Raw genomic sequence first — 26,950 nt, 5'->3', positions numbered from 1 at the left:
GCTATGAGGCATTTTATTATTAATATATTGTATTCTTGTTACTTGGGGCGGTATAGCTCGGTTAGGTAGAGTGGCCGTGCCAGCAACTTGAGGGTTCCAGGTTCGATCACAGCTTCTGCCATCCGAGCAGTTGTGTCCTTGGGCAAGACACTTTACCCACCTGCTCCCAGTGCCACCCACATTGGTTTAAATGTAACTTAGATATCACACACTAGGGCCAAATTAGTGTTGCCAATCAACCTATCCCCAGGTGCATGTCGTTGGAAGTGGGAGGAAGCCGGAGTACCCGGAGGGAACCCACGCATTCACGGGGAGGACATGCAAACTCCACACAGAAAGATCCCGAGCCTGGATTTGAACCCAGGATTGCAGGACCTTCGTATTGTGAGGCAGACGCACTAACCCCTCTTCCACCGTGAAGCCCTCTATATATATATATATATATATATATACACAATATATATATATATATATATACATATATATATATATATATATATATATATATATATATATATATATATATATATATGTAGGTTTGGGAAAAAAATCACAAGACTACTTCATCTCTACAGATCTGTTTCATGAGGGGTTCCCTCAATCATCAGGAGAAATCTCCTGATGATATATATATATATATATATATATATATATATATATATATATATATATATATATATATATATATATATATATGCTATGCAATTTTAGACTTATTCATATGTAATATTGAAGCATTAGATATTTTATTTCTAATTGTTAATAATCCCATAGATTAGCACCTTTAAATAATATACATATTTACTGGTTCACATCTGAAAGATCTTCTGGACCACTTCAAGAAGCATATTATTATTTACTTTATACATTATTTGAACAGTTGTCTTTTATACAATTTTAAAATGTGTCTTCTTGAATCATTTGTTTGGTCTCTATAATCTATTTTATTCATTATTGTTATTACTCTGTATTACCTTTATGCAGTATACAAGTGAGAGAAAATGGCAGATTTTTTTTGTGAAATGGTGGTTTTGTTTTTACAAACTTACATTTGTGGATATATCAAATAAATCCAGTATTGTGTATTTAAAAACATTTTTTAATGTTTTCTTTTTTTCTTTTTTAACATCCCCAAAACAACATCAGTATCAGTCAAAGTTTGGAGTGTCAGGAAAAAGCCAATATTGTACATCATCCCACAGAGATTTACTTTGCATACATTCTTAAAATAAACTGTTTATTTTGTTTCTCTATCACAGAACGAACAAGTTTTGTATCCAATTGCAAAACAACATCCTAAATATTACTTTAAGTGGTCAATTCCGTCTTTTTTTTTTCTTAAATGAACTCTTTTGCCTTAGAAAGAATGGAAACGTTTAAGATATGAGTATTTTTCTTGTTCCAGGTTGCACTTAATGAAATCTTCAAATTATAAACTATTTTTATCAGTCAATAAGTGCATCAGTGACCAAATGCCTTTTTCAAACCATTGCTGTACAAAGATGGATTTGTTTCTCATTTTAATATAACAACAATTCCATAGTGGAGTATTGTGTGTGATGAAGTTGTGTTTGCAAATTAGTTTCCAGTACAACAACACTTGCTGGTAGGGATGGGTACTGTTCACTTTTCAACCGATTCGGAATAAATTCCACTACCTCGAAATCAATACCAATCCTCAACAGTACGACTTTTTGGTACTTCTGTGTGTGTTAATAATATTGATCGTTTGTGATAAATTTGTATTGCAACATTTAAAAACAAGATTATTATTGATAACTGTGGTCCTTTTGCTACCCTTTGTTTTTTTGGGTTTTCATATCATCATTTACATGTAGGTTTATTTACATTTGCAAGTCCAGTACGCTAGATGGCTGTAGTGTAAATTCATAGTGTTTTTTGTTGCGGCCAAAAAAGTGTTACTGTAATTATTGGATTTATTATGCACCAGCTGTTTGATTCTAACATTCATCTTAGCTATAGTTTTAATTAACTCATTTGGTTGGTGTTAACGTCATGAGAAATTGCTGATGCTAATCAGTAGCATGTCAATAGCAAAGCCAATACATATTAGCATCAAACTACCATAACTTTTATAGCGTTTTTTTGAGTCCATTTCTTTGTTGGCATTGATAATTGCAACATTTCCCTAAAGGTAGTTTGACTCAGTCTGCTCTCAGTGCTGCTGGAGTGATCACCAAATGCCGATCAGAGGTCAAATTAGTTTGAAGTGCAATAATAAACAGACATTCAACATCCAGCCAGGCTGTCTGTTTATCCTCGGCACTGAAAACTCATGCCACGTCTGTCAGTCCCTGCTGACAAGGGCTTTACTTTAAGGGACCGTCAATAAAGTACTTGTCATTGGCTCATAAAGAACATTTCAATTGTTAATAGCTGTAGTCATGTGACCTAGAAATTCAAACCTACTTTCATATTGTTTGTTCATCACTGCTGTAGTCGGCTCATGTGTTGAATTGTCCAGTTTTAAAGGATAAGCAGTAGAAAATGGATGAATGGATGTTTAGTGACAGAGTGGAAACTGTCAAACCTCAAGCCCACCAAGTGCTTCAACCCAAAGCAGTTTTGGGAGAAAAGTTTACTGGTCAGATAAGACTTTGCCTCACCTCCAATCAAGAGTGAAAAGGCTGATATTTGTACCCAAGCAGGTTTTCCAACAAGACAACAATATTAAACACTGCTTTCAAAGGGTTTCAGGCAGGTTTCTGGAATGTCCGTTCCAGAGATTCGACCTTAAAGGGGAACATTATCACAATTTCCGAAGGGTTGAAACCAATAAAAATCAGTTCCCAGTGGCTTATTTTATTTGTCGAAATTTTTTCAAAATTTTACCCATCATGGAATATCTAGAAAAAAGGCTTTAATGTGCCTGATTTTCGCTATCTGTAAATCCACCTGTCCATTTTCCTGTGACGTCACTGCGTGACACCAATACAAACAAACATGGCGGATAGAACAGAAAGATATAGCGACATTAGCTCGGATTCAGGCTCGGATTTCAGCGGCTTAAGTGATTCAACAGATTACGGATGTATTGAAACGGATGGTTGGAGTGAGGAGGCAGATAGCGAAAACGAAATTGAAGAAGAAACTGAAGCTATTGAGCGAATAGCTATTGAAGCTATTCGGCGATCGCCTTCTAACCAACGATTGCATCTTTTGACCACTAGAGCAAATTAAATCTGTCGATTGGTAAGTGTTTGTTGGGCATTAAATGTGGGTGGAGGGAAAGGCTGGATGCAAATATAGCTACAAACGTACATACAGCTAGCCTAAAAAGCATGTTAGCATCGATTAGCTGGCAGTCATGCCGTGACTAAATATGTCTGATTAGCACATACAGTAAGTCAATAACATCAACAAAACTCACCTTTGTGATTTCGTTGACTTTATTGTTGGAAATGCATCTGCTTTGAGTGTTGCAGGATATCCACACCTCTCTGTCGTAGCATCGCTATCGTCGGTAAAATGTGCAGAACAAACGAGGGACTTTCGCTTCTTTTGACACTGGTGCAACTTGAATCCGTCGATTGGTATGTGTTTGTTTGGCATTAAATTTGGGTGGAGGGAAAGGCTGGATGCAAATACAGCTACAAATGAGGCATAATGATGCAATATGTACATACAGCTAGCCATGTAAGTCAACTTGAATCCGTCCCTGATCGTGTTGTTACACCCTCCGATAACACATCGATGAGGCATGATGTCTCCAAGGTACGGAAAACAGTTGAAAAAACGGAAAATAACAGAGCTGATTTGACTTGGTGTGTGTAATGTGTTTGAGAAAAAGGCGGATTGCTTCCCGTTGTAACGTCACGGGTGAAAGGTCATCGCTCCGACAGCAAACAATTGAAAGGCGTTTAAATTGCCAAATTCACCCTTTTAGAGTTCAGAAACCGGTTAAAAAACATACAGTATGGTCTTTTTTCTGCAACATTAAGGTTTATATTGACGCTTACATAGGTCTGGTGATAATGTTCCCCTTTAACCCTGCTAAACATTTGTGAACAATAATTTGAACTGGCTCTGTGCCAGGAAAGCAACACATTTCAATCAAATCTACCAGTATTTCCAAGAACGGGGTCAAATATGCAAGCAACATTTTACCAGAAGCATCTTGCTTCATTTTTATTTATTTTTACGTGTTGTGAAGAAACCCTGAATTGCTCTGTTGTAAAAACATCAGACTTTCATTCTGACTTCAAGGATTCAAGTCCATAACTTTTATGGACATAATTTTGAGGCGCAGTCAAAGCGTTGAGGGGATCCGGTTTGGTGGCTGTAGGATTAGGTCTCTGCTTTTTGCAGATGATGTGGTCCTGATGGCTTCATCTGGCCAGGATCTTCAGCTCTCACTGGATCGGTTCGGAGCCGAATGTGAAGCGACTGGGATGAGAATCAGCACCTCCAAGTCAGAGTCCATGGTTCTCGCCCGGAAAAGGGTGGAGTGCCATCTCCGGGTTGGGGGGGAAACCCTGCCCCAAGTGGAGGAGTTCAAGTACCTCGGAGTCTTGTTCACGAGTGAGGGAAGAGTGGATCGTGAGATCGACAGGCGGATCGTAATGCGGACGCTGTATCGATCCATTGTGGTGAAGAAGGAGCTGAGCCTAAAGGCAAAGCTCTCAATTTACCGGTCGATCTACGTTCCCATCCTCACCTATGGTCATGAGCTTTGGTTTGTGACCGAAAGGACAAGATCACGGGTACAAGCGGCCCAAATGAGTTTCCTCCTCCGGGTGGCGGGGCTCTCCCTTAGAGATAGGGTGAGAAGCTCTGTCATCAGGGGGGAGCTCAAAGTAAAGCCGCTGCTCCTCCACATGGAGAGGAGCCAGATGAGGTGGTTCGGGCATCTGCTCGGGATTTAGGGCACGTCCAACCGGTAGGAGGCCACGGGGAAGACCCAGGACACGTTGGGAAGACTATGTCTCCCGGCTGGCCTGGGAACGCCTTGGGTTCCCCCGGGAAGAGCTGGACGAAGTGGCTGGGGAGAGGGAAGTCTGGGCTTCCCTGCTTAGGCTGCTGCCCCCGCGACCTGACCTCGGCTAAGAGGAAGAAGATGAATGGTTGGATGGATGGATTAAGTAATGAAGTTAAACATTGTACTGATATGATCCAGAGGTTGTGCAAATTAATAGTGCTTACAAAGTACAAAGAAGAGGAATTATGAGAAAAACTTACACCTTATAGTAAATAAGATATTCTTCATCTCATTATGCTAATAATGACTGAATTAATTAATTACATATTACAAAACTGTTGTATTACTCATTCACGGATGTCATTTTACTATTTTACTATAAAAAAGGTCAGTAAATGAATGTATATATTTGTAAACGCTCTGAAGTGGGAAAGGGGTAGAAATAAATAAGCTTTGCTTCTTCCTACTCCTTTTTGGACATGATGTAATATAAAATGGTAGGAAATTGTCTGATGTAATATGTTGTAAGTATGTTCATGTTCGAAATAAACTAAATAAAGAAATAAAATAAAGAAAGTATTGATTGATTAAGCTTATCATGCAATTTTACCAAGGGATAAAGTAACAGCACAAAGCTCTAATCAGTCATATTAAATGATGCATCAAGGCCAATACTGTAATGACATAAAATAGATATTTTTTAATTTTGCCAGAGTACCTGGTTGGTTTCACATTTTGTTCAACCACTTACCAGAGGGGACAAGATACCTCTTTTTTGAAAAATCATCAAACAGCTTGAAAAAAAGGGTTAAGTGCCATGACCGAATTCAAACAAGCTTTGCTGCGGCCACAACAAAGAGTACTAACCACTATACAATTACAGCTGTTAACTAGTCACAAAAATAAAAAAATAAAAAATGCATGTTCCTGTAAGTAGATATTTATTTTAAATGAAAAAAAAAACAATAACTCCCAAAAAAATGACACTGAATTTTGTTTCAGTTCAACTTACGAAAACCAGTGAGCTTGCCAGGAGTCGAACCTAGAATCTTCTGATCTGTAGTCAGACAGTTATCCATTCCGCCACTAGCCCTATGTGAAAAGTAGTTTTACTGTAGTACAGCTTGTGTATCGTAAACATCTTACACCAAAAGAACACACAGTCTACTACCAAAACAGGGCTTTACTGACTGCTTATGTTGGACTTTAAAATCTAGTGACCTTTGATTTGTTGCAACCTGGGCCTTCACCAGCTTTACCTGTTGCAGCTAACCTCCACTAAAAAATTAAAGGGGAAAATTATCACAATTTCAAAAGGGTTAAAAACAATAAAAAATCAGTTCCCAGTGGCTTGTTGTATTTTTTAAAGTTTTTTTCAAAATTTTACCGGTCTCGGAATATCCCTAAATAAAGCTTTAAAGTGCCTTATTTTCGCTATCTTCGAAACCACTATCCATTTCCCTGTGACGTCACACAGTGCTGCCAATGTAAACAAAAAATGGGAATACCACAGCAAGATATAGTGACATTAGCTCGGATTCAAACTCGGATTTCAGCGACTTAAGCGATTCAACAGATTACGCATGTATTGAAACGGATGGTTGGAGTATGAACGTATTGAAGAAGAAACCGAAGCTATTGAGCGAATAACTATTGACGCTATTCATAGCCATAGCATGGCCGAATAGCTGCGTTAGCATCGCCGGTAAAATGTGCGGACCAAACCATCAGGACTTTCGCATCTTTTGACACTGGAGCAACATAAATCCGTCGATTGGTAAGTGTTTTTTTCGCATTATGTGGGTGGAAGGAAACGTAATATAGTTGCAAATGCATCTACAGGTTATCCATACATCTCTGTACCATGTCTGCTTTAGTACCGCCGGTAAATAGCATGTTAGCATCGATTAGCATAGCATGATAGCATCGATTAGCTGGCAGTCAACATCAACAAAACGCACCTTTGTGATTTCGTTGACTATCGTTGCAAATGCATCTGCAGGTTATCCATACATCTCTGTACCATGTCTGCTTTAGCACCGCCGGTAAATAGCATGTTAGCATCGATTAGCGTAGCATGATAGCATCGATTAGCTGGCAGTCAACATCAACAAAACTCACCTTTGTGATTTCGTTGACTATTGTTGCAAATGCATCTGCAGGTTATCCATACATCTCTGTGCCATGTCTGCCTTAGCATCGCCGGTAAAATGTGCAGACACTCCAGCACATTCAATGGGGGTCTGGCAGCAGACACTTTCTCATCTTCGGGCCAGTGGTGCAACTTGAATCCCTCCCTGTTAGTGTTGTTACACCCTCCGACAACACACCGTCAAGGCATGATGTCTTCAAGGTTCCAAAAAATAGTCCAAAAAACGGAAAATAACAGAGCTGAGACCCGGTGTTCGTAATGTGTTGAAAATGAAAATGGCGGGTGTATTACCTCGGCAACGTCACATTTTGATGTCATCGCCTCCAGCGCGATAAACAGAAAGGCGTTTAATTCACCAAAATTCACCCATTTAGAGTTCGGAAATCGGTTAAAAAAATATATGGTCTTTTTTCTGCAACATCAAGGTATTTATTGACACTTACATAGGTCTGGTGATAATGTTCCCCTTTAAGCAAAATGCTTCTGGCAAAATTCTGGGGATCATCCAAGTTAAATACAGCTCAGAGTTGGTAACTTCGGGAGAAGAGCTTCTTTTTTGGTCAAAACCTTCTTTGTTGATGACGATGTAAAACTGGTCTAACTGTCAAAAATTAGCTTTGGGTTCAAGCAATTGGCGAGCTTGAGCTTTGACAGTTCCCAGATAGTCACTGAACATGCTGACTAATTCACTTTCACCTGAGAATGCCAATATGGCTGTTCTCTCAGATGTTGGCAAATCAGCATTGAAAAGGGCCTGGGTAGCTCAGTTGACAGACTTAATCTGAGGGTCCAGGGTTTCAAGTCCCTGTTCAGGCGGGTGATGTTAACCTCCTTACACTTTTTAAAATATAGTCCTTTGCCCCCAGGTAGCAGTCCTTGTAATCTGTATCAAGTTTAAATAGTTTTCAACAGTGATTGTTTTTTCTCTATTTCATTTGAAAAACTGAAACCAAAAACATCCCTCACATCCACGTCAGCTCAGGTGGGAGAGCGTTAATGCAATTATCTGAAGGATTAAAAGCAATACTTTAAACACAAATTGTAAGATAGTGTATCTGTATGAAAAAGTTATGGTTAATCTTTTGCTGTAAGTGTGTTGGATGCACCCTCACGCCAAACTGACCTCAGCTTTATTACTTCAGTTTCAAGTTATACAGTCCAAGACAAACTCCTAAGGCAACAAATTTGTGTTTGAAATAGCCCGATGTAAGGGTCAGTTAAAGACCAAACATTGGCTTAAGGAACGATACACCGTTAAACCACGAAACGGTTGTCCAAATTAAAAATGGAGGAGAGGTGTGCAACAACTGATACTAGGAGTCCACCAGCACGGCTGGTAGGTCAGGGAGAGTATTTCAGTATTGTAAAAGCCACAGAAGGTTTATTAGTTAGAAGAACTGGTTTAGAAGCACACAGAGATGTTCCGAAACCCGGGGTCGTACCAGGGACCTTCAGAACTTCAGTCTGACGCTCTCCCAACTGAGCTATTTCAGCTATATAAATATTAATCGGGTTTGCTTATCAAAATGTAACCAAGGTTTGCCCTATTGGTGACTTTTGAGGGGTTGAACGAGGCCTTTCCAAGGGGGTCTCAAAGCCTAGTATTGGTCAGCAGAACAGGCACTTGAATCCTGGAAGCTCAAAAACAATGTCTTACGCTCCATGACTGAGCATTTCAGGCTCTCTAAAAAATTTACTAAATTGTTTCTGATTAATGTTTTACTATCGAGAATGTTATGATTATTGCAAAAATTTGCCAGATTTTTCAGAAATTATGAAGTGTCACAGTTTGTTTAGCAATGGAACAAAGGGACCCAAGGATGCAGATGAATTTGAGAGTAAATAGTCTTTACTTCACAAATAAGAAAAATTCAATACAAAAATGCTCAAAAACTAGAATGCAACAAAAGGCGACGGTGCGAAAAAAGAGGAACACAAAAAGGCACCGTGATAAAAGAACAAAGGCTAAACTACAAACTAAACTAAAACTAGAGTCGAAATTGCAAGACGTGCAAACTACGACATACATACCAACTGGGTGGCACAGGGAATGGACAAGCAGGTCTGAGGCAAAAATACAAAGAGACTAGGAGGACTCATCAAACACCGTCACAGAGTGGAATAGCCAAGTACCATCCAGTTGGCCAGGTGCTGCTTATATAGTGCAGGTAAAATTAGATCCAGCTGTGCATGTCTTGCAGCTCCGCCCACAGGAAACACAGGAACTCTAAGGAAGACCAAATGTCAGAGACAAGTCTGCTGCACCAACAAGGGAAACTGAGTAGACTAACCACAAGATGGCAGCAGGTGGTGACACTTAAGGAGGCTAATAACTAAGTATTCAAGTGTAGATGAATAATAATGATAATAATAATGGATTAGATTTACTTCGCGCTTTTCTATTGTTGGATAATCAAAGCGCTCACAGAGAAGTGGGACTTAACATTCATTCACACCTGGTGGTGGTAAGCTACATCTGTAGCCACAGCTGCCCTGGGGTAGACTGACAGAAGCGTGGCTGCCAGTTTGCGCCTACGGCCCCTCCGACCACCACCAATCATTCATTCATCATTCATTCACCAGTGTGAGCGGCACCGGGGGCAAGGGTGAAGTGTCCTGCCCAAGGACACAACGGCAGCGATTCAGATGTCAATAGGTGGGAAGCGAAACCTGCAACCCTCAGGTTTCTGGCACGGCCGCTCTACGCACTACGCCATGCCACCCCTAACCATGCTTTAGACTATGAACCATGCTTAAAAAAAAGGCAGTTTAAACGGTAAAGTGCCATGAACCAGAGTTGAACCGGGGTTGCTGCGACCACAACACAGAGTACTAACCACTATAACATCACAGCTGTACCTACTCATCTTGATTGATAATGTATTTGGTCCCCTGATGTCTAATGTTGCACAATCTGCTCAAGCCACATTCTGTTTGAACGACATCATGTAAGAGCATCTCAATCCGTGTGCTAATACTTAATGTTCTGGGGAAATGTTTAGGTTTTACTCCATTGTGGTGTAAAGAACAACTGCTAAGATGTAAAATAGTCACATTTATATTGTTGTGGTCACCTTTTTCCTCACCCACTTTATTCTGATTGAATGCCTTGAGTATAAGAACATATACAACTACCAGTTATTTATTTGCAATAATAAAGAGAAAAAACAACACATGTTTCAGTTTATAGATTAAAAAAAAAAAAAAGCAAAATAAACTTCCCAAAAAATTGCACTGAATATTGTTTCAGTTCAGTTAACAAACAACAGCACGCTGGCCAGGAGTTGAACCTTGAATTTTGCAGGCCGTAGTGAGACACTTTATCCATTGCATCAGAAGAAAGAAGAAACATCTTACTTTAGGACAGGTTGTATATCGTAAATATCTTACGCCAAAACAACACGCAGTTTACATCCTCAGGATGTAAGACATTATTTTGATTCTTATTTGAACGACATCACACAAAGATTTAATGTATGAATGAGTGAGAATGAGGGAGGGACGGTTTTTGGGCTGGTGCACTAATTGTATGTGTATCTTGTGTTGTTTATGTTGATTTTTTTTTTTTTTTAAAAGGGTAACTGGTGATCCTTCGAGCCGGATTTGAACCACCGACCTAAGGATTTCAGCATGAGCAAATACAATCCTCTGCTCTACCAGCTGAGTTATCGAAGGTTAGTATCACCTGATACTAACTCAGATTTTTAAATCACTTTATTATCAATCAACCAATCAAACAATCAAAGTATACTTATAGCCCTAAATCACAAGTGTCTCAAAGGGCTGCACAAGCCACAACGACATCCTCGGCTCAGATCCCACATCAGGGCAAGAAAAAACTCAACCCAGTGGGATGACAATGAGAAACCTTGGAGGGGACCGCAGATGTAATTTAAAAATATACCAATATGAGACCAAGTCTTTGAAGAATGTTTTACGACCATGAATGTTAGGGATATTGCAAACAATTAAACTTCATTTAACCTGCCTGAAACCCTTTGAAACCATCTTGTTTGAATACCCTCTTGTGTACCTTGTTCAGCCATTTCACTGTTAATTGGACTTTAACAAAAGTAGCTGACTATTTGTCTCAACTGACCATTAAACGTGTGTCCCCAAGGCATTTGGCTCGAACATGTGGGGAGCATCCAAGTTAAATCCAGCTCAGAGTTGGCAACTTTGGGAGAGTGGCTTCTTTTTTGGTCAAAACCTTCTTACTTGATGACGATGTAAAAGTGGATTGATTGTCAATAATGAGGTTTGTGTTCAAGCAATTGGTGAGTTGAGCTTTGACAGTTCCCAGCTTGTCACTGATCATCCTAACTAATTCATGTTCATCTGAGGTTGCTAATATGACTGTTCTCTTAGATGTTGGGCTAATCAGGTTTGAAGAGGATCTGGGTAGCTCAGACAGCAGAGCATCACACTTTTAATCTGAGGGTCCAGCGTTCAAGTCCTTATTCATGCAGCTGATGCTAGTCTCTTTACATTTCTGCAAAGACTTCACTGAGCAGTCTTGTAACCTGTATTTAGTTTGTGTAGTTTTCAAAAGAAACCACAAATATGCCTTACAACCACTTTAGCTCAGGTGGGAGAGCGTTAAACTGATCATCTGAAGGTTAAGATGCAAAGCGTTAAACTTAAGTTGTTAGACAGTGTATCTGTATGAAAGTTGTGGTTCATCTCTTGCTGTAAGTGTGTTGGATGCACCCTCACGTCACACTGAGCCCAGCTTTACTACTCTCACTTTCAAGTGATACATGTTTTTTTAGTTTTGACTGGGTTTGAGATTGATAGCAAGGTTTGCAGTATCACCAACAGTGACCCACGTGCGATCAAGGCACTTCAGTGCTACCAGTGGCGTGAACGTCCAAAGAGTTAGACAGGCTGAGAAAAAGAGCAGTGATTATTGTATCATACGCACCTTGCTCATTGCAGAAAGGTCCTGTCAACCAGCTTGTCACATTTAAAAATCTGATTTTGAGGTTAGTTGCTCAGTTTACGGCCATACTACACTGAGCATGCCGGATCTGGTCAGCTCTGAGAATCTAAGCCCGGTCAGGCCTGGTTAGTATTTGGATGGGAGAGTGAGCGGGAATACCATGTGCTTTACGCCTTTGGCAATGCACCCTTTTGCTTTTCTTACAACATTTACAGGAACTTGCCATACTTGTCAATACAGCTACATATTGCTCGTCCAAACAAACCCTTGCTCTTCTGACAGAAAAACATGATACAACCTGCCTATCATGTGATTCTACCATGTTGGCAAAATACAAACACACAATATATTTACATATATAACACATAAATCATGGAATTAAAAGTGAACGGTACCCATCACTACCAGAAACTAATATAAAAAACACAACTTCCTCACACACAATACTCCACTATGGAATTGTTGTTATATTAAAATAAGAAACAAATCCATCTTTGTACAGCAATGGTTTGAAAAAGGCATTTGGTCGCTGATGCACTAATTGAGTGATACAAGTATTTTATTATTTGAAGATTTCATTAAGTACAACCCATAAACAGACAAAATATTTTAAACAATTATAAAGGCTTTTGTTCAAAATATTGTAATTCCGGTAAATCTTTTTTTTTTTTAATTCTTTACCATTTCTTCTTTACTGTATTTTCCCTGGAACAGAAAAAAAATATTCATAATTTGAAAGTTTCCATTCTTCCAAACGCCAAGGAGTTAATTTAAGAAAAAAAGCCCCAGATTGACAACTTAAAATATTGTCTAAGATGTTTTGCAATTGGATACAACACTTGTTCGTTCTGTGATAGGGAAACAAAATAAACAGTTTATGAATGAAATGAATGAATGAAATCACTGTGAGATGATGTACAATATTGGCTTTTGCCTGACATTAAAAACTTTTATTGATATTGATATTGTTTTGGGGATGTTAAAAAAAAAATAAAAAAAATGTCTAAAACACAAAAAGGAATCTTTCTGTGTGGAGTTTGCATGTTTTCCCCGTGACTGCGTGGGTTGCCTCCGGGTACTCCAGCTTTCTCCCACCTCCAAAGACATGCACCTGGGGATAGGCCCCTCCCACCTCCAAAGACATGCACCTGGGGATAACCCCCTCCCACCTCCAAAGACATGCACCTGGGGATAGTTTGATTGCCAACACTAAATTGGCCCTAGTGTGTGAACGTGGGTGTGAATGTTGTCTGTCTATCTGTGTCGGCCCTGTGATGAAGTGGCGACTTGTCCAGGGTGTACACCGCCTTCCGCCCGATTGTAGCTGAGATAGGCACCAGCGCCCCCTGCGACCTTAAAGGGAATAAGCGGGTGAAAATGGATGGATGGATTTTTTTTAATCCACAAATGTATGTTTGTAAAAACAAAACCATCCTTACACTACAATTTAGACATAAGTTAAAGTATAAAACAATCACAAAACAATCATCATAATACAAAAGACAGTGATAAAGATAATTAATAAAATGGATTACAGATACCCAACAAATTATTCATAAAGTCACACATTTTAAAATTGTATAAAAGACAACTGTTCAAATGATGTATAAAGTAAATAATAATATGCTCCCTGAAGTGGTCCAGAAGATGTTTCAAATGTGAACCAGTACATTATGTATATCATATAAAGGTGCTTATCTATGGGATTATTAACACTTACAAATACAAATATGTAATACTTTCATATTTCAAACTATCTAATCTATAAATGTAGAAGCATATTAAACAGGTTGTTACACAAACAACAATGTCACACATGTTATATGTGCTGATGTAAGAAAGTCAAAATTAAAGTCTTGACAGTTTATTTCAAATCCTGCAGTTTCATTTGCTGCTGCTGTTCTCACCAGCACAGTTGTGTTTCTTACACTGGTATTTAGAAGAGAATCTTTCACCACACACACTGCAATTCAACACTTTCTCTCCTGGGTGTATTTTCAGGTGTGTTACAAGGTTTGATTGGTCACAAAAGCTTCTGTTGCATATTTAAAAGGATTGTGATTTTTCACCAGTGTGTGTTCTCATGTGTGTTTTCAAATGTTGACTTTGTGTAAAACCTTTACTACATATTGAACAGATAAAAGGTTTTTCTCTGGTGTGAATTCTCATGTGCACTTTCAAATTGTTACTTTGAACAAAACCTTTACCACAGATTGAACAGATAGAAGATTTTTCTCCAGTGTGTGTTCTTCTGTGTTTTACCAAGCATGAACTTTGTGCAAAACCTTTACCACAGATTGAACAAGAAAAAGGTTTTTCACCAGTGTGTCTTCTCATGTGTACCTTCAAAGTGGGACTTTCTACAAAACCTTTACCACAGAGTGAACAGATAAAAGGTTTTTCTCCAGTGTGTGTTCTCATGTGTACTTTCAGATAACTATGGTATTTAAATGTTTTGTTACAGAGAGAACATGTGAAGTGAGTGTTGTCAGTTTGACATGTCTTATCATCTTTAGAGTCTTCATCATCAGTGTCAGGAGAGTGTGACGTTGTGTCCTCACTATCTGATAGTGGAGCTAAGAGCTTGTCTGCTTGTGATCCTCCACAGTGGTCTCCATCAGCTTCTGTTGTCATGTGTTGTGTTGAGCTGCTGCTTGGAGGCTCCTCCTCTCTCTTCTCCTCACTTTCACCTTTGACCTCATCATCTTCACTCTTCACAGGGACACCAGTCACTGGGAACTCCACCAAACATTTAGGCTGACTGATGCGGTGTTCCTCCTCTTCCTCTTTAATGTGTGGCAGCTCTTGGTCCTCTTCTTCCTCTTTAAAGTAGGGGGTCAGTGGGTCGTCCTCTTCCTTTTTAATGTGATGGGTCACTGGGTCATCCTCTTCCTTTTTAATGTGAAGGGTTAGTGGGTCCTCCTCTTCATTTTTAATGTGTAAGTTCAGTGAGTCCTCGGCTTGCCTTTTAATGTGAAGGGTCAGTTTAACACTATGGGTCCGCGGCGTATCGTCTTCCTCTTTAATGTGGGGGGGCTGTGGCTCCTCTCCTCCCTCTTTGATGTGTTGGTAATGTGGTACCTCTTCTTCCTCGTGTATGTGGGGGGACTGTGGTTCCTCCTCCTGCTCATGAGAAAGATGTTCTTCTTCGACATCTACGGGGCAAGAGAAAACAAACATTCTTGAGAAAAGTCCAGCTTTGCTCAGTCACATGAGACATTGTCCTGCACCCACATTTGATCTCACGATCTCATCAGTTTCCCCCTCACAGCAGTCAGGGTACTTCCAGCTGACCCATGAAGAGCACCTTCAGAGGAATGTCTTCCCAGGCCAACGTCCAATCCACCTTATTCATATAAAAACATCCTAAAAGTCATTCCTGCAATCCTTAATGGTAGACGCCATACGTAAAAGTGTGCTGTTCTTCCTCTGAATAAGTCATACACACACAGGAAATAATGTACTACATGCCAGCCTCCACGCAGTAGTACTAGTGATGAGCTCTCCCTGCTGATGGACAATAATTAAAGTGATATATAGATAGATATGTTTTTATTGTCCTGGTCATGTTTTAAGACAGCTAAGTGTTGGGCCATTAGTGGGCCTTGGAGCTTGGAATATAACTAGCAACAATAACACCCTCCTTATCTCAACTAGCCGAGGCAAGGAGGAGGGGGGGAGGAGAAGAAGGGGTGCCGGTGAGAGTGAGAAAAGAGGCGAAACTTCGGTAGTAGAATTAGATCAATTTGGGCAATGTGATTGAACTGTTGTATCTAGATTGATCTCCCAAGGCTTTGGATTAAAATATTCAAAATGAGCATCCTTTGCCTCTGATTGATTTAAAACCAGCTTATGTGTCATCAAAAGAACCTGGAGGGGTGACCGGCGGAAGAACTGGTCTAAACGCAACAATCTTTAGAGACATGTCTGCTCTAAAAATAGCATGAGCATAGTCAACATCCATCCATCCATCCATTTCCTACGGCTTGTCCCATTCGGGGTCACGCGTGATGGACAAAAAAGATGACATCTGTTTTGCTTTCATTTAAATAGTGTCGCCACAGCTAAACTGGGGATAAGTAATGAGATTACTCACTACTCCTTCAAAAGATAGCTTGTTTACCTTATTAATTATAGTTATATTTAATTAATTTAGTGTGTTTCTAGACACTCAAATTGCATTACAGTGAGAACTGAGAAGACAGCATTCATGCAGTCCGCGGATTCAATGTGGTAAGCTACATTTCATTATTATTATAATATTAACTAGATGAAGCAATTCCTGAAGGAATTGTGTGTGAATGCTCCAATGCTGAAGTTGAACTGAAATGCTGACAGAATGTAGTATGAATGTAAGATTAGTTTGAATGTTGGAATGGTTTGAATGTTGAAGAGTTTGAATTGCGGGAAAAACAGGATTTTTTAAAGTTCTTAAACCAACATGCTTTTTTGTCCTGGCTCAGAGGAATGTTTTGACAGTGGAATGGCTGAAATGGGTTGAACAATGTGAAAGGAGTCATCGCACTAAAGAAGGTTGGAAATAAGGTTAGAAAAAAACGGGAATTCCTGGAAATTTGTTGAATGTGGAAAAATGGTTGTTTGAATTTCCAGAATGAATTAAATGTGTTGAAGGTGGAATGGTTTGAAACATGTGGGAATTGTGGAAATTTGAAAAATGGATAATTAATTTTGAATGGGGAAAATGTCCCTAAAACTGGGAATTCCAGAAAATCCGGGAATTTCTTTTAATAAGTGTTGAAAGGGAGCACACAAGTCCTGAACACACTCAATATTTTGAAGTTGGAACGGTTTTAATCAGATGAAAAATGTGGGAGTTGTGGAACTTTCATTATATTCCTTTCAATAGGAATTTCATGGACATTTTGGAGAATTTCGGGGAAAACAGGAATTTTTGGGAAAATGATAAAAAATTTGAATGTTCTGAATGAGTTGAAATGGTTGGTGTTAGAATTGTTCAAATCGGTTGAGAAATGTTGAAGTCGTAACATTCTTAATTGAGAAATGGTTTAATGGAATTCCTTGAATTTCGGGGAAACCATGAATTTTTCCAATACAACGAACAAATTTGTTTTCTGTCCTGATTAAGAGGAATTATTTGACGGTGGAACGGTTGAAGTGGGTTGAAAAATGTTGTACTTTCAATTTCCAGAATTAGTGGAATATGTTGAAGGTTGAATGTTTGAATCGTTTGGAAAATGTGGAAATGGCGGCATTTTGATGAATGGCTAATTCATTTTGAATGGCTAATTCATTTTGAATGGGGAAAAATGTCACGGAAAACGTGGAATTCTGGGAATTTTTTGGAATTTGTCAAGGAAAGCCTGTGATTACCGAATAGGCTGAACAGTTTGAAGTTGCAACGGTGTGAATCGGATGAAAAATGTTGGAGTTGTGGAACTTTGAAAAATGTACCATTATTTTCAATGAGAATTTCATGAAAATTTGGGAATTTTGGGAAAAGCGGAATTCTTTTAGAAAATGCTAAAATATGTGAATGTTGTGAATGAATGAATGGTTGGTGTTGGAATTTTTCAAATCGGTCGAGAAATGTTGAAGTAGTAAAATTTTTTTGTTGAGAAATATTATAGAATTCGTGGAATTTTGGGAAAAAAGGAATTTTTCCAGAGAAAAAAAAACTTTTTTTGTCTTCATTAAGAGGAATGATTTGCTGGTGGAAGGGTTGAAGTGGGTTTAAAAATATGGTCGACACAAAAAAGAGTGAAAAAAGGGTTTGAGAAAACGGGAATTTTGGGTATTCTTCGAAATTTTTTGAACTTGGAAAAATGATAGTTTGAATGTCCAGGTTTAGTGAAATATGTTGAAGATGGAATGATTTGACTCACTTGAAAAAAGTGGAAATGGTGGAAGTTTGAAAAATAGCCAATTCATTTTGAATGGGAAAAATGACTAAGCACTTATTTATTCTTGTTTCAAGCTACTTTAGCGGATAGCTTAGCTCTTAGCTTGCCCCTCCTTTGTTTGTAGCATGTTTAGCCATGTTCTTTCTACAGTCCTTCAGTGATAATATTACCTGTATGAAATGTAATGTATTTGCTTCAATGGAGGATGGTTGAACGTGTGATGTAAGAAGACACTGTTAGCTGTCGTGACAACTAATTCCTCTGCTCGGCCAACTGAAAATCAAAAATACAAATCAGCAGTTAAAAATCTGGACGTTTGGGGTCTTTGTGATTGGAAAAAATGTATTTTCACAATTTTGCGATACAAGAGGACCTGGCAATAATGTCCCATACTAAATCAGAGTTTTAAGATTTGATGGACATGAAGGCCTAGCAGTACAAACTTTAGTTTCTACACAGTTTGGTGAATATATGTACTGTATGTAAGTAAAAATGCCTGCGATGAGGTGGCGACTTGCCCAGGATGTTCACCACCTCCTGCCTGAATGCAGCTGAGATAGGCTCCAGCGACCCCCGGATTGAAAATGGATGGATGGATGGAAGAAAAATGAATTTGTTGACTGTTGTCTTATGTCACTTTTGTCAAACTAAAATATTATTTGTTATACCTTTGTACAAGTTTAAAACGATCGCAATGCTAATTTTTGTTAGTCTATCAATGTGGTCGTCCATTGTATGTTAGCATTAAGCTAGTGGCGCAAAAGCCAACTTTTTTCCTATATGGTCGTATTGTTTTTTTTTTAGGTTTACACCAAACTGTATTGTTGATTGAACTAAGGCTGAAACGACGCATCGACATAGTCAACGTCATCGATGACGTAAATACGTCGATGCCGTTTTTGTGTGTCGACATGTCGCATATTTACGTCACACTACCGTCATGGCGGAGTGCAAAGCAGACGATGCGAGCGGTACGAGCGAGGGGAAAAAAGCACGCCAAAAGTCGTCAAAAGTGTGGGGGTACAATAAACTACCTACTAATGTTGTTGTATGCACACTGTGTCGAGCGGAGATGGCCTATCATTGCAGCACAACGGTTATGAGCGAACATTTGAAAAGAAAACACCCGACAGCGTTCTTGCCATCACCATCAACTACTCAAACGTCCGCGTGAATATACGTTGTCATCATTACACAAAAATATGAATGTGTCATTTTTATCTGCGTTGTAAATTCATGAACTAAATCACTGTTTCGCTCTGAGAGGCGCGTTTGGCGTGCCTGTTCAGTGTTTACAAAGACGCGCTCCTCTTTAAAGGGGAACTGTGGAGAGACGGAGCCGAGGAGCCGACAGCAGGGTCGGACAAATGCCGGTCCTACTCGAGATGGCGGCCAGGAGGCGGGGCGTGCGGCGGAGAGAAGAGGCGGGACGCACTCAGAGCGACCCGCCAGCCAGCCAAGTCAGGTGCGTACACCACACACCTGCGCTCAATCTGCTCATCTGTTGCTGCAGCACAAAAGAGGGGAAGGAGGAACAATCTGGGAAAAGTAGGCTAAGGAACCACGGCAACCAGACAACGAGCACGACAATCGAGGACAAGAGCGAGATGACGAGCCCCCGCGGCGGACGCAAACGCCGGACGCCGAAAGGCGTGCAGCGATGCCAAGCAGGAAATGCCCGCGCACTGAAAAGTGACGCGACCGAGTGGCCAGAAGAAGACAGGTTTATTGAAATAATAAATCCAAGTCAAACCTGCTATGATGCGTCTTGTCTCCAGTGTCACGGCAACCCACACGGTGACTGCCGCAGGAAGTCCGCCACAGGAACATTATCACCAGACCTATGTAAGCGTCAATATATACCTTGATGTTGCAGAAAAAAGACCATATATTTTTTTAACCGATTTCCAAACTCTAAAAGGGTGAATTTGGCGATTGAAACGCCTTTCAATTGTTTGCTGTCAGAGCAATGACCTTTCACCCGTGACGTCACAACGGGAAGCAAGCCACCATTTTCTCAAACACATTACACACACCAAGTCAAATCAGATCTGTTATTTTCCGTTATTTCGACTGTTTTCCATACCTTGGAGACTTTATACCTAGTCGGTGTGTTGTCGGAGGGTGGAAAAACACCATTTGACTTACGTGGAGTGTGCTAATCAGACATATTTGCTCACGGCATGACTGGAAGCTAATCGATGCTAACATGCTATTTAGGCTAGCTGTATGTACATATTGCATCATTATGCCTCATTTGTAGCTATATTTGCACCCAGCCTTTCCCTCCACCCACATTTAATGCCAAACAAATACATACCAATCGAAGAATTCAAGTTGCACCAGTGGTCAAAACATGCAATCGTTGGTTAGAAGGCGATCGCCGAATTCGTCCTCGTTGCCGCTGTCTGTCTGTCGTAATATGGCTCAATAGCTTCAGTTTCTTCTTCAATTTTGTTTTCAATATCTGCCTCCACACTCCAACCATCCGTTTCAATACATGTGCAATCTGTTGAATCGCTTAAGCCGCTGAAATCAAAGTCTGAATCCGAGCTAATGTCGCTATACTTTTCTGTCCTATCCGCCATGTTTGTTTGTATTGGCTTCACGCAGTGACGTCACAGGAAAATGGACGGGTGGATATACCGATGGTGAAAATCAGGCACTTTAAAGCCGTTTTTCGGGATATGGCGTTAGGGGTAAAAAAATTTTAAAAACTTCGAAAAATAAAATAAGCCACTGGGAACTGATTTTTATTGGTTTTAACCCTTCTGAAATTGTGATAATGTTCCCCTTTAACCCTAACGTTAATTAGTTGTGCAAATACCTTTTACAACATTAACAGTTACATATACTATGTACAAACAAACAATTAACTTTCACTTTAATCATACTATCATTGTTGTGTTATTAAACCAATTTAACAAGATAATGTGCGTAGTTACTCGACACACTTCTTGGCTCAGATTCAGATGAACTCAGCAACAATGAGGAAGACAACAATGACAGTAATGATGCTGAAATGCTCAGAAAGGAGTTAGTGTCTTATTTTGGAGAATCCCCCATTTCCAAGGATGAAAACCCATTAAAATGGTGGAGAGAACATCATGCAAGGTTTCCAAATGTGGCAATGCTGGCTTGGTCTTATCTCTCAGTTCCAGCCACATCGACCGCTTCTGTGCGCCTATTGTCAGCTGCTGGGAATATTGTAAATAAGAAAAGAACCTGCCTCACCCCAGAGCACTTAGATATGCTAACCTTTCTTCATTACAACTGTTAGTCACTCTCTGGAATGAGTAGAATTGGTTATTGTGTACTGTGTTGGACTGGATGTTTATGTTGCAAATTTTAAAAGCAATACTTAATGTTTACAGTGCTCCAGAATATTTAGATTGGCACTTTTTTGTGCCGGATGTTTATCTTTATTTTTGCACATTTTAAAGCAAAATAAGCAATACTTTTACTTTTGTTGAAATGTTTACACTGTTGTTACAGAATATTTCGTTTTGCACTTGTTTGTATTGGATGTTTATCTTTATTTTTGCACATTTTAGAAAATAAGCAATACTTTTACTTTAGTTGAAATGTTTACACTGTTGTTACAGAATATTTCGTTTTGCACTTTTTTGTATTGGATAATTATCTTTATTTTTGCACATTTTAAAGCAAAATAAGCAATACTTTTACTTTTGAAATGCTTATACTATTGCAGAATAATAATTAATTTATAGATTAATCGGAAAAATAATATTTAGACTAATCGATAGAAAAATAATCGTTAGCTGCAGCCTTAGTGGCAATAAACACTGATAAAGTTGAGGAATGCTCATCAAACACTTATTTAAAACATCCCACAGGTGTGCAGGCTAATTGGGAACAGGTAGGTACCATGATCGGGTATAAAAACAGCTTCCCAAAAAATGCTCAGTCTTTCACAAGAAAGAATGGGGCGAGGTACACCCCTTTGTCCACAACTGCGTGAGCAAATAGTCAAAACACTTTAAGAACAACGTTTCTCAAAGTGCAATTGCAAGAAATTTAGGGATTTCAACATCTACGGTCCATAATATCATCAAAAGGTTCAGAGAATCTGGAGAAATCACTCCACGTAAGCGGCATGGCCGGAAACCAACATTGAATGACCGTGACCTTCGATCCCTCAGACGGCACTGTATCAAAAACCGACATTAATCTCTAAAGGATATCACCACACGGGCTCAGGAACACTTCAGAAAACCACTGTCACTAAATGCAGCTCGTTGCTACATCTGTAAGTGCAGGTTAAAGCTCTACTATGCAAAGCGAAAGTCATCTATCAACAACATCCAGAAACGCCGCCTGCTTCTCTGGGCCCGAGATCATCTTAGATGGACTGATGCAAAGTGAAAAAGTGTTCTGTGGTCTGACGAGTCCACATTTCAAATAGTTTTTTGAAATATTCGACATTGTGTCACTTGGACCAAAGGGGAAGCGAACCATCAAGACTGTTATCGACGCAAAGTTCAAAAGCCAGCATCTGTGATGGTATGGGGGTGCATTAGTGCCCAGGGCATGGGTAACTTACATATCTGTGAAGGCACCATTAATGCTGAAAGATACATAGAGCTTTTGGAACAACATATGCTGCCATCTAAGCGCTGTCTTTTTCATGGACGCCCCTGCTTATTTCAGCAAGACAATGCCAAACCACATTCAGTGCGTGTTACAACAATGTGGCTTCGTAAAGAAAGAGTGTGGGTACTTTATTGGCCCGTCTGCGGGCCGGACCTGTCTCCCATCGAAAATGTGTGGTGCATTATGAAGCGTAAAATATGACTGTTGAACGACTGAAGCTCTACATTAAACAAGAACGAGAAAGAATTCAACTTTCAAAACTTCAACAATTAGTTTCCTCAGTTCCCAAACGTTTATTGAGTGTTGTTAAAAGAAAAGGTGATGTAACACAGTGGTGAACATGCCCTTTCCCAACTACTTTCGCACGTGTTGCAGCCATGAAATTCTAAGTTAAATATTACTTGCAAAAAAAAATAAAGTTTGAGCTTGTACATCAAATATATTGTCTTTGTAGTGCATTCAATTGAATATGGGTTGAAAATGATTTGCAAATCATCGTATTCCGTTTATATTTACATCCAACACAATTTCCCAACTCAAATGTAAATGGGGTTTGTAATTGTTTCGACAAAATAATACAATTAGAAATGACACAATATGTTACTGCACATGTCAGCTGCCAAATTAGGAGCTTTTGTAACCCACTTTGAAATTCTTCTATTATCAATCATATACAAAATGATATATCGTGACTTATATTGTTATTAGGATATAGATTTTAGGTCATATCGCCCATACCAAACATTGGTTCGCAGTCATTTTGTTTGCCCCACCAAATATATTTATTTTTTATATTTTTCAAATGTGTGTATACGTTCAAAATGTTCTACATCTCGTGGAAGTGTTATATTATGGTGTTGGTGTGCTTTCAACTAAGGGTGTGACGATACGGTCAGCTCACCAAAGGATACTGGATATTGGCTTTAGGAGAACGAGACAATATTTTGGTGGTTAACATGATTCTTACACATACAGTATTTGTACTTCATGTGTATAAGAATGTACTTTCCGTTGTGTCCTTAGTTTTACGGCAACATGCCATGAAGAAAGATGCGGGAGCTGAAAGCTCTATGGAGCTGGCCGGGTGTATGGAGAACCAGAATGATTGAAGACTCCGATGGAAGCTCGTCTTAGGATGACTGAGAGAAATTCATAGTGGATAATATCCATACACAACCTCAATTGTTTTTCATCTTTAATTTGAAGGACTGTTTACTCATCTGACAAATTCAAAGGAAACTGCACTTTTTTAAAATGTCACCTATCATTTACAATTCTTATGTAAAATATATGTTTTTAATTGTTATGAATTCTAATTAGTAAATAAACGTGAGCAAAAATCAGCTAACATTGGAGTCAATGGGAGCTCCTCTATTAGAGCCACAAAGTCCTCCAAATAACCATCCAAAAACTGCCAAAAATACTCCATTTACATTTTGTGACCTGAATAATAACCAAGTATTAGTGATATTGTTATTATAAGCGCTGACGTTAAGGACCTACTTGTAGCGGCGCATTTATCACAGAAGTAACTAGCTTATGCTGCTATATTGACATACTGAGCTGCTTTCTCGACTCTAAGATGGTGAAAACTAATTCTAGATTATAAATCATGCTTCTCACTTATGTAGTAGAAGGTTGTGGACATAAACCAGAGAACTTGGTCAACTTTGAGATCCAACCTGGTGATGGCAAGAAAGACACGAAAATATGCTTTTTTGCACCCGCTCTTTTTTAACCCTTTGCGAGGATGAATTCTTCATCTAAACGGGAAGATATGAACATCCCATCAGTCGGCATCCCAGTGAGAGCAGACATTGTATGCTTCAAATGAGCAAGATATGTAAATATGACATGTTATTAAGAATGTTACTACATTACATATATACTTTGTGTGTATTTAAAATGTTGATGAAGGTTTTTAGATGCTATTTAGAGCACTTTATAGGCAGAATAGAGCGGCTACCAATGACTCAAGGGTTTAAATAACTTTTGCTAAGGTTTATTTTCTATTGAGTGGCCTTGTGGTCAGAGTGTCTGCCCTGAGACTGGATATTCGTGAGTTCAAGTCCTGGCCAAGTGATACCAAAGACTATAAAAATGAGACCCATTGTCTCCTTGCTTGGCACTCAGCATCAAGGGTTGGGGGTTGAATCACCAAATGATTCCTCCGCTGCCCTCACCTCCCAGGGGGTGAACTTGGGGATGGGTCAAATGCAGAGGATAATTTCACCACACCTAGTGTGTGACTACTGTTGGGACCTTGACTTGAACTTACATAGGGACTCTGAATGATTCAAAAAAGTGCAGTTCCCCTTGAAATTAGAAAATAGAACAACAAGATATCATGTGAAGTGAATTATATTTATATAGCGCTTTTCTCATAGTGTGTCAAAACGCTTTACATAGTAAAACCAATTCCTAAGTTACATTTGAAAAAATGTGGGTGGCACTGGGAGCAGGTGGGTAAAGTGTCTTGCCCAAGGACACAGCGGCAGTGACTAGGATGGGAAAAGCTTGGAACGAACCTGGAACCCCTCAAGTTGCTGGCACGACCACTCTACCAACCGAGCTATACCGCCCCAAGTAACAAGAACATAATATATCAATAATAAGATGCCTCAAAGTAAATGTGATGAATTCATCTTAATACTGTCCTTTTTTGGGTTTTCCCTTTTAAAGGGCAAAGTCCTCACAGGGTCTTTTGTCCTAATGACTTTCTGGTTAAAGCGAGGAGGCTATAATTTAGGAAAACTATTTTTTTACAAATAGATTAGAATAAGATGCTCATTTTTACAGGTAGCTAAAGTTGGGATATAATTAAGATAATGAAGGATGAAGTGATTAAGAAATGTTTAATATAGATTAGAACAGGCCGTACAATTAATCATGTCCAAAAAAGTGTAGTTCGTCTTTAAATTAGAAAACAGGAAAACAGATATAATGTAACAAGAAGAGAATATATTGATAATAATAAAATGCCTCTCAGCCGATTATACAAATGTGAAGTATTCATCTTAATACTGTCCACAGTGAATATGTTTCCTTTTTAATGGGAAAATTCCTCCTAGGGTCTTTTGTCCAAATGACTGTCTTGATAAAGTAAGGAGACTATAATTTAGTAAAACAATTTATATTACAAAAGGACTAGAATAAGTCACACATTTTTACAGGTAGCTAAATTCGACAGGACTCCTGTATTTTCTTCTCAACAACACCAACATTCTTACATACAACATATTTAAGAATGGCGGTAATAAATAAATATAACGTTTGTAAAGATGTGAGAGTAAGAAGTAAACAAACCTGTTCTGTGTAACACAACTTGATGTTTCTTGAAAACAGCGTCCAGTAGTTGATGTTGTCGCTCCTTCTCCTCTTTTGTTGGACAAAGTTCCTCCCCATAATTTGCTATCGTTCTTTCGCACATTTTCACACAATCACAACACTTTACACTCACATTTGATCTCTACTTAGCGATGTGTTGATCACTTCCGCCTCTCTTTGTTAGCAGCTAAAAAGCTAAGCTAAGAAGCAAGCAAACTATCTCGAGAAGCATCAAAGTGCGCTCAGACTAATATAATCGGATGCCAACAGTTACTAACGATGCTTACTCTATTTACTAGAGTCTAATAAAGGACATATATGTGTACATGGAGGCACAAATTAAGAACACTGAACTGTGACGACGTCTTCACCGTCAGACGCCATTTTGCTTTATCCTCGCCGTGTTTTGTTCGCGCGCAGTGTTGTCAGATCTCGCGAGAGAAACACATAACCAGATCTTTTCCAGATCTCGCCAGAGGAGTAGTACAACCAGCTCCCCACCCCCGGTAAAAATATTTTATTATAAACTATTTACTTTTTCTAAAAAAAAAAAAAAGTAAACTTGTCCATTTCAAATTTTCAAAAAAAAGACATACAACTTTTTTTCGTACAAATATTCTAATAGTAGCATTACAAAAAAAAAAAAAAAAAATCATATTACACTCATAATATTATTTTTGTCTTTGATGTTAATCATTTTAATATATTTTTTTAAGAATTTGGGAGGTTTTAATTTTCTTTTTAAATTTCCTCTGGCATTATATATATTATATCTATAACTTTATCTCTCTCTCTCTCTCTCTCTCTCTCTCTCTCTCTCTCTCTCTCTCTCTCTCTATCTATCTCCATCCATCCATTTTCTACCGCTTATTCCCTTTCGGGGTTGCGGGGGGCGCTGGCGCCTATCTCAGCTACAATCGGGCGGAAGGCGGGGTACACCCTAGACAATTCGCCACCTCATCGCAGGGCCACTCTATCTATCTATCTATCTATCTATCTATCTATCTATCTATATATATATATATATATATATATATATATATATATACATATATATATATACAGATATATATATATATATACATGCATATATA

At 38.9% G+C, this 26,950-nt stretch overlaps 1 protein-coding gene and 1 non-coding gene across 3 annotated transcripts; both read right to left on the bottom strand.

The window, feature by feature from the left end:
• Positions 1-8,510: 8,510 nt before the first annotated feature.
• Positions 8,511-8,585, bottom strand: trnaf-gaa (transfer RNA phenylalanine (anticodon GAA)). The gene has a single exon. It is a non-coding gene; the product is annotated as a tRNA-Phe (tRNA).
• Positions 8,586-12,949: 4,364 nt separating this feature from the next.
• LOC133545463 (oocyte zinc finger protein XlCOF8.4-like) lies at positions 12,950-26,292 on the bottom strand. 2 transcript variants are annotated; one of them, XR_009804844.1, is made up of 3 exons: positions 25,836-26,292; positions 15,268-15,379; positions 12,950-15,188 (listed from the first exon to the last, which is right to left on the bottom strand). XR_009804844.1 is itself a non-coding variant. In XM_061891090.1 (2 exons), the coding sequence occupies exons 1-2, from the start codon at positions 25,957-25,959 to the stop codon at positions 14,080-14,082; spliced, it is 1,233 nt and encodes a 410-aa protein (XP_061747074.1). In that variant the 5' UTR covers positions 25,960-26,290; the 3' UTR covers positions 12,950-14,079. The 2 variants fall into 2 exon arrangements, 1 of the variants encoding a protein (XP_061747074.1); XM_061891090.1 differs by lacking the exon at positions 15,268-15,379 and having other exon boundaries at positions 25,836-26,290.
• Between the last annotated feature and the right edge of the window lie 658 nt (positions 26,293-26,950).

Source organism: Nerophis ophidion, linkage group LG28, assembly GCF_033978795.1.
Source record: "Nerophis ophidion isolate RoL-2023_Sa linkage group LG28, RoL_Noph_v1.0, whole genome shotgun sequence".
NCBI lineage: Eukaryota > Metazoa > Chordata > Actinopteri > Syngnathiformes > Syngnathidae > Nerophis > Nerophis ophidion.
This window is presented reverse-complemented; position numbering and strand designations above follow the sequence as displayed.

Excerpts from the sequence above, each read along its gene's own strand:
- LOC133545463 (XM_061891090.1), bottom strand. The coding sequence starts at position 25,959 with ATGTGCGAAAGAACGATAGCAAATTATGGGGAGGAACTTTGTCCAACA. Across the intron at positions 15,189-25,835 it reads AGTTGTGTTACACAGAACAG|ATGTCGAAGAAGAACATCTT; the intron begins GTTTGTTTACTT and ends CTTGCCCCGTAG.